Source organism: Telmatherina bonti, assembly GCF_933228915.1.
Source record: "Telmatherina bonti genome assembly, chromosome: 17".
Classification (NCBI taxonomy): Eukaryota; Metazoa; Chordata; class Actinopteri; order Atheriniformes; family Telmatherinidae; genus Telmatherina; species Telmatherina bonti.
Window position 1 is genome coordinate 29546405 of NC_136615.1, and position 8662 is coordinate 29555066.

General features: G+C 43.3%; 2 protein-coding genes across 2 annotated transcripts in view; both read right to left on the reverse strand.

Annotated features, from left to right (window-relative positions):
• tprn (taperin) overlaps positions 1–4073 on the reverse strand; it is a gene marked incomplete at its 5' end in the record, with an annotated part of 36304 nt that extends 32231 nt beyond the window's left edge. Inside the window, one exon of the mRNA XM_079257201.1 lies at positions 1935–4073. Coding sequence (XP_079113327.1) covers positions 1935–4073 — 2139 coding nt within the window. The remainder of the gene's footprint in view (positions 1–1934) is intronic.
• Positions 4074–5475: 1402 nt separating this feature from the next.
• On the reverse strand, positions 5476–8276 carry tmem203 (transmembrane protein 203). The gene is made up of 2 exons (XM_079257205.1): positions 8174–8276; positions 5476–6921 (listed from the first exon to the last, which is right to left on the reverse strand). Exon 2 carries the CDS (start codon positions 6731–6733, stop codon positions 6317–6319), a length of 417 nt encoding a protein of 138 aa, XP_079113331.1. The 5' UTR covers positions 6734–6921; positions 8174–8276; the 3' UTR covers positions 5476–6316.
• Between the last annotated feature and the right edge of the window lie 386 nt (positions 8277–8662).

Consider the following 8662-nt stretch of genomic DNA (forward strand, 5'->3'; position numbering starts at 1 on the left):
TCGAGACACTTCTTTTTCATGAATTGGTTTGTCTAAAGACAGCTATTAATTGGACAAATCTGTTTTTGTTTTGACTGGATCAGTATGAATTAGCTTGAAGTGATTATCTTTGTATAGAAGATGACTTTTTGTGAATTGTTGCAACACAAATACAACTCAACTAAATCAAGTTAAACTGAACTGAATTCAATCGTTTTACCTCTTGCCTATAGTACGTGGTGCAATGGGCTCCAGCTCTCCTGAATTTGAATAAGCTGTATTGAAAATGAATGGATGTATTCAGACCATATAGCACATTTCCTGGACCTATATAAGAGAATACGTTAAGCACACCTGCCGGCTCATTTGATACAATCCAATGGTATTCTTTGAGAATATGTCGGGGAGAAAAAATGGCTTAATGTTTTAATTTAATCAAACTTTTTGGGCTCTTGTGAAAGAAAAAAATATATAATCAGAATTTTTGGAAGCTTTATGGCCAAGTTGCTCATCAGAAAATATGAGAAAATGCTTTTCATGAATCAAACCTTTCCACTGATGCAAAAGGCCCTGTGTTCACTATTCTACACCATCCATATTTATCTAAAATCAAATATGCAAAAGGTTAGTCTTTAGCTTTGGTGAACACTTGAGTTAAAAGCAACAATTAACTAAATGGAATGATGAAAAAGCCCCTTGGTTGCATTATGAGAGCTGTAGAGTTCCTTGCCCTGCTCGTAAAAGGTGATTTACATGTAGAGCAGAGGATTACAGAGCACCAGGCCAAGGAAACGGTGCAGTGGGCCAGCTGAGAGAGGTTGTAACCCTGCCCTAGATTGGAAAGAAAAACGGCTACAGGCTTCACAACATTCAGGGTTACAAACCACGGTGTGTTCTGTAGATCAGAAAAGTCCCAGCTGAGGTGAAACTAAACGCATCCATAGCAGACAGGTAAGCGATTGCACGCAACCAAGAATGACTCTTGCTCAGGGTTCAGTGGCCGCATGCAGCTCAACCACTGAGATGTGATGTCAATAAAAACGTGTCACATTATGCACCAATTCAAGCACAGGAGGAGCTGAAAATAATGCTTTGCACGTAGGCTTTGAAAGAGCAGCCTGCAGCGGACATTAATTAGAAACATCCTGATATTTAATTAATCTCAGATGCACATCAGATTTGTGATTTAAACAAGCTCCTCGTTATCTTTTAAGTGCGTTTGGAAGCGGACCTGGAAATAACGTAGCTCGGGGCTAAAATCTGGTGAATTAAGCCGTTTAAGAAGCAGCACAGTTTGCCTCCACGGGTCGGAGCCGGCCCGAATTCCCGGGCCAAGCCTCCAAGAACCCAATACAGCCTTGATGAGATTGTTCAGTCAATAGGCTTGGAGAGCCACCTCACCCAGTAATGAGCTCTGCAACAAATAACGTGGTTTTGTGTGTGTGTGTGTGTGTGTGTGTGTGTGTGTGTGTGTGTGTGTGTGTGTGTGTGTGGAATCCGCAGGCAAAAAGCTTGGAGTGTTGTTCCAAGTGGCTGTGTAAACACATGCTGGTAATCCACTTAGAAACACAGGCTGCAGCAGGTCAAGTGATGGGACACAGAGATTAAGACACACACACTTGCAACCATGCTGCATATGAAAATAACCGAGGTAGCTTAGGACGATCAGTGTGACCAGTGTGTGTCGGCTTGGTAGACGAACAGTTAGGAGACAGGTGCAGAGAAAGTGTGACGTTTCACTACTAAATTTAGATCACTCGAAACTTGGATGATCCTTCCAGGAAGATTTGGCATGTGTGATGCATGAGACTGTAAAGAAGCAATAATACACACAAGTTGATCCTGCACATGAACAGTCTGGGTAGCACATCTGCTTCTTTTAAAACAATACAGAGGTTGGGAAATGTCTCTTTTCTGCTCCATATGCCTCAGAGAAAACTAGGGTCTGTACTCACTTTCTTGCCTGTGGAGCCAGTCTTGGAGAGGCAGGACTTTTCCAGGGACTGGTACCCACCGATGACTTCGATCTCTTCCACGGCAGGGTAGCGCTTCTTCAGCAGGGTGCCCAGCTGAGAGTATGGGGCCTGGGTTGGCGTGGAGCTAGGTGGGGTCTCGCTTGAGGGTTCCGGCTGGGGCTCGGGTGAGCTTGGCTGGGCGTCAGGCTCCACCCTACGTTTAGGCACCACGGTGAAGGTGTTCCCCTTTTTCCTCTGCACCATGGGGCTGGGAAAGGGGACATGCTTCGGGGGCTCCACCTCAATGTCATCTATGTTTGTTACTGGCAGCTGATCTGAACTGGGTTGCTCTGGAGCTGGGGAGGGGGTAGACGGGAAAGGGGATGAAGAAGGAGAGTCTGATGGCGCAGGGGAAAAGGAGGGTGAAGGTGGAATACATGGAGAAGAGGGGGGTGAGGAGGGAGCTGGAGCTGGAGCTGGAGATGAAGGTTCAGAGGGTGGAGGAGAAGCAGGGCTTGTGGCAGCTGGAGGAGATGCTTCTGGCTTGGATGGCCTTGCCACCCTCTCCACCTCCTTCTCCTCCTGCAGATTCTCCTCTTTCCTCTTTGCTGATGTTGGAGTGAGCGTTGGGGAGAGGGAAGTTGGCACTCCTGCTGTGGACCCCTCTGAAGCTCGGTGTGAGGGGGAAGACTTGACAGGACCAGGTGGAATTGGGCTGCTTGATCCAGACAAGGCAGCGAGACGCCGCTTTGGGATCACCGTGAAGGAGTTTCGGGACTGCAGTCGAAGGTTCGCGAGGGCCCGAGCCTGAGTGTCCCCGTCAGGGATCTGGGAGAGGTCTGGCTTTGGGCAGGGATGGATCTCGTATTCAGGAGAGGAGCGAAAGACCTTTGATGAGACAGGACTGGATGGGGACTCTGCACGGGCACGGCGGGTCTCAGGAGAGCATGGCACCTTAGGTTTTGGGGGTGCATCAGCCACCTCCAAATCTCTCTCTCTGGTTAGCTTGTTCTGTCCTCTGTCTGGCTCATCTCTGGGGGTGGCAGCTGCTCCGTGGACGTTGTTGTCCTCAAACCGCTGACGGAAAGACGAAACAGACTGTGGGGCACCGGGATGACGCTGTGGGCTGCTCAGATCAGAGGCAGCAGGCTGTGGCTTTGGTTTGGAAGACCAAGTACCCTGGAAGACTGGTGATGAGGGCTGGCTACTGACCAATAGGCCTGGTCTGGGTTTTGGCACCAGTTCTGGCTGTGGCTTGGGCCAAAGTCTTGGCCTGCTACTGGCACTACTATCCAGATCCAGCAGATTTTCTGTGCTGTGGGATTTCTTCTGCAGCTTTCCATAGTTGCTGTCAAACTTCTGCAGGATCCTACTAACCCTACCCTGACCCTCACATGTCTCATAAGAGACTTCATGATCCGGACGGCCCAAGGTGCTCAAGTTCTCCTCACTCTTGCTTAACGTGGTGTCATAAATGACCACTTCCTTGGCTCTGATCTCAGTTACAGTACTGCCTCTCCGGTCAAGGAGGTCATTCAATGAGCTATAGGTATCCACACCGTTTTGTTGCCAACCGGCCCTGGTTTTAACTCCTCCACTCTCTGGAAAGTAATCCGGATCTGATTCGATGATGATAATATTCTCCGCGCGGATGGTCCGTATCCCCGGGACGCTGCCATACAGCTCCAGTATGTGCTGAACCGGGCGCGGGGTGTTTTCTCGGTCCTGTCGCCTCCTCCGCTCCTTCTCCAGCTTGATGAATGGGTTCTCCTCCAGCGGCCCCAGACTTTCCTGCAGCACCAAGCTCTCGTGTTGCTCGTCCTCCCTCGGTGTTGTTCTGTCGGCGGACATCGGTTGTGGCTCTTTGTTGAAGTGTTGACTGGCTGTGGTGATGGTGTAGTTCCGCCCGGACCCTCCGGTCGCTCCACCGCCGCTGCTGCCGTTCACGTTTCCCGTCAGCTCGCCGTTTAGCCGCTGCGAGCCCGCACCGCCGGGGCTGGTCTCCGGGGTGCCGGTTCCCCCAGAACCGCCGCCCTTCGCCTTCCTCCTCTCCAGGATTTCACGCTTCCAGGCCGGCATCCTCGGGCTCTCTTGCCCGGACTCTTGGCGAAGGACGCGTACCTCTCCCCCGCCAGACATTGCGGAGGGTTTCTCAGGAGAAATGAGGCAGGTTCCGAGGCGGTCTTGCCGCTGTCCGGTGCGGCTGTAAAAGCTGTATCCGGCTCTGGATGTACCTCCAGCACTGATCAGCACACGCACACACTCATCCCCACCTTCCCTTGTTTTCTCTCTCCTCCTCTCTCCTCTTCCTTCGTTATCATACAGCCTGGTTTCCTTTCTCCCCAACAGCCCCTGAATGCAGCTCCGCCCCTTACGCAGGGCTTTCGGCAATCCCACCTGTTGTTTGATTGGTCTAAATAATTTTAAGCCACGCCTCTTCACCCTTTTCTATTGTTGAATGGGTAGAGATAACCTGTCAATCAAAAGGGTTGCGTTCAAGTTTAACCCGCCGTTTCAGCTTTACACATCAATTAGTACTTTTAGAGAATGAATGCAATTTTTGTGTTTAATATACACTGACTATAGGTTTACAAACAATTACCAATCCATTAAAGCATACATTTAGCAAGAACTACAAGATAAAATTATTAAAAATAGAAAACTGACTCGTTCGCAAAATTTTAATCGCTGAAATCTTATTTTGCAGAGATTTCCTTTTTAACATTAGCCGTCTGTTTGAATACTGTGACTATAAATGACGCTTAATCAGGATGAAGTGTTACATTTTAGGAATTTGGTTGGATGCCGACACCTGATTATTGAGCATTTTCCATCCTGGATACAAGAAGAGATTACACTAACTAATTAAATATTTATCACCATAATAACACCCAGCTTCCTTAAAGACCGCAAATAAAGATGATGTTCAAGCCGAGGTAAATGGGTCAAACGTGAATTATTTCCTTGTTGGCGTGTCTTTTACAGGCTATATAGAGATAAAAATCTGACCAACTTGCAGAAATACACGGAAGTTAACGTACTGCAAAGTATTTTTAAGGGATTTGGTTGATGACTCGGCATCGTAGAGGTGGGAAGTTATCTGATTCATATCCAGATTTACTGATTCAAGTTAGTGTTTGTTGACAAAAAAAAAAAAAAGAACTTACTCTACCATTAGTAAATGCTAAACAGAAACTAAACAGTTAAAAAGAACATTTAGAATATTTTACTACTTTAAAACAATAAAGCTAAGTATAGATATATAGTCCATAATAAGTTTGGACCTTACTGTTTTTCCTTGTTGTACACCTCGCCCCTTTACAGGAGTAGCAGCGACACCTGGTGGCCACTTCGCGCCACTACACCAATTACATTTTCATTAGACAACATTGGTTAAATGTTTTATATTTACATGTTTAAACAGAAGACAACAGACGCGCTATAGCCAAAAAAAAAAAAACCAAAAAACATAACATTAATAAGAATTTTTGAATGTTTTTTCAGAGTTCAACATATACATCACACAAAATTTCACATCAGGAATTAAATTAAAACGAGGCCATAAATACATGCAGTACATATACAAAGTAGGATCAAAAAAAACAATCAAGTACATTACACTTTGTGAAAATAAAACAGCAACTCTTAAGGGAAAATGTGTGCACACAATCGACTGCTCACGGAAATCACATTCTGTTCTTCTGTACTAGGAAAAAAAAAAAAAAAAAAAAAAAAAAAAGAGCCGACAGGTTTCAGAAACAGTTTCTTTCTGCGCATTACGACACTCCCAGCAACAGGCAGTAAACCTTTCTCGCTCTTAAGCAGCATCTTATTCTGGGCAGAAAATATAAATAAAGCTGCAGCAGCTTTGTGGGATTCAAAAACTGCCCCGATCATTACTGCGAGAAAGTTTCACTAGTTTATTAAAACTTTATGTTCTGTTTACACGTGCATTGAAACATAACTAGTATGTGTTTTCTTTATGGCTCATTGTCTACCATTGATTGCACAATGTGGAGGCACTGCTATGTTCCCAACCCACCCCTGAATCTGACATGTTTTGCAAGTATTTGTCCTAATAAAAGGTGGAAAATTGCAACAATTCATTTGTTAGTGTTGAAAATACAAGTAGAAATACTGCATCTTAATAACGCACACATGCAAAACACAAACATCCTGCCGATCTTAAGAGTAACTTAATTGTTGTGTACAATGGAACATTAATTTTCTTCCTCTTCTTTTGCCAAAAAAAAGGATGGCAATGAGCCACAAGAAAAATAACACCACTTTTTTGCTTTAAATCTCAAATGGCAGACAGAGACTGCTTTCTGATCCTGTGTTGTTGGTGATGTGAAAGCACTTCCACTAAAGTTGGCCTCTCTTCAGTTGACCCGGCATGCTCGTATCATGAGCAGCTGCAGCAGGATGAAGAGTGGTGAGACAATGAGGCCATACCAGAGGTCTCTGGCTTGCTCCTGCTCAGCCAGCTTCTGGCACAGCAGAACCTCACACACCAGCTTCAGGCTGAGCACCGTCAGCACCCAAAGGAGCCTCAGCACTGCCAGGCGCTTCTCGTTCTCTTGGTAAAGTCGGATGGACACGATGGTCGTAAAGTAGGTGCTGAGGCCGTCTGCAGCAAACAACGGGACAAACACCAGCCACCAGCTCAGATTGGGGGTAAGCAGGTCAGCCCGCACAGCAACCAGCATGCTGAAGACCAACAAAGCCAGCAGGTGGAGAAAAAGTTCAAAGGTGGCAAAGCCCAGCCACTGGACCAGTTCCCTTAAAGAGAACAGCATGGTTGGGGTCAGTGGGGTCTTCTTAGTGGGGACGGAGTATCTGAGGACGACCAAGCCTGGGCACTGGGCAGCCCTGGTTAGGAGCTGAGCTACTCTAGGCTCGGAGTGGAGGAGGGTGATTATCTTGGGACAGGAGCCTCTGGGTACCGCAGAGATGGCCCACTGCTGGCTACATCTTCACATCCAACCTAAAAAGGATAATAGAGGATGTAAACAAGAGACCCTTCATTTATCATGATTATAAATCCACAGTATTAGAAAAAAAGTTCACGTTAGTTTATTTATATAGCACATTTCTACAGCAGCAGCTGCCCAAAGTGCTGAACAATAAAGCAACAAACAACACTGCACAATTTAAAATTAAACACTGCAATTAAAATATAAATCAAATCTGAACACAAAACAAACATTTAAAGTAAAAGTTAAAAAAAATAAAAAAAATACTAAAAATAAAAAAATCTGGATTTTTTTTTTTGCTTCATAATTTTAAAATAGATTTTTTGTTAATTTAAAAAAAATAAATAAATAAAAATAATCCATTATAAAATTTTTGTCATTTTTATTGTTATTATTGATCTTTTAACTTGTCTTCTTGGGTGTTATATCAACAAAATGATGGTACGGCTACTGTGTTTTTCTTATCAAAATCAAGGAAAATGAAGAGTAAAAAAGGAAGTTTTATACACTTGTTTTGTATTTAATCTACAAAAGTCATCAATATATAAAAATTGTGAGAATCACAACTTAAATCAAATCGGCACCCAAAAAAATCGGGACAAAAGCATATTGTCACAGCCCTATAAAATACACAAAGAAAAAGCTCAGCACAAAGAAGTGGGTTTTCAGGACAGACTTAAAATCAGAGACAGATTGAGCAGATCTGATGTGAAGGGGAAGGTTATTCCATATCTTAGGAGCAGAAACAGAAAAGGCTCCATCACCCCTGGATTTTAATCTGGCCAATGGGACCTGAAGTAAAAGTTGATTAGAGGACATAAGAGTCCTGGCTGGAGCATGTTGATGTGACAACTCTGACAAATACGAGGGAGCCAAACAATTTAAGGCTTTAAAGACAATGAAAATCTTACACTGGGTCCTAAAACAAACTGGAAACAGACAGACAAAAGAAAAGAAGACAAAAAGTGTTGCATTTATTCAATCAAATAGGTGACAATTCATAAACAATTTTCAAAAGAATAAACCTTTAACATCACCTATTATTCTTAGTTTAACCTATTGTTATTGTTATACCTCAGATAATAACTAATTCAAAGTTATTTCATATAAAAGTTGTATGTTTATGTCAATTTAAAATCGCGTCGATGATAGCTTCCCTTTTACCAGAATGCTACTACATGCTAAGCACAGATATCATGCTAAACCCCTGATCACAAACACAAATTAAAATGTATTTCTGTAAAAATAAATATGTTACTTTACCATAAAAACAATCGGGTGTTCTTTTTCTCCATCTCGTTAGTAGCGAACCTGTCAGAACAAACAATGCTAAGAGGATGCTAACATCGTAGCTTCTGCTTTAGTCCTAAATGATGAAGATATCGCGAGAAGAGCGAACCTGAGTTATACGGTAGCCGATAAGCATAGATTGGAAGCGATTGGAAGACAGACTGTCTAGATACAGTATATAAACAGTCTATGATTGGACCATAGACTGTATATGTACAGTATACAGTTGTGCTCATATGTATTCATCCCCTTTTATTAAAGAAAAGGCTGAATTTACAACTGTCACTCAAATAACTGGAGACTTAAAAAAGGAATAATAACTAGAAATTTGCATAAATATAATTTAGTAATATAAAACACTGTTTTTTAATTTAATTGAGTTGAAAAAAGAAAAAACAAATAAATAGGTCGTGCGTGTTGATATATATATATATATATATATATATATATATATATATATAT

What these genes read in the sequence shown, in the direction of transcription:
- tmem203 (XM_079257205.1), bottom strand. Translation starts at nt 6,733, where the DNA reads ATGCTGTTCTCTTTAAGGGAACTGGTCCAGTGGCTGGGCTTTGCCACC.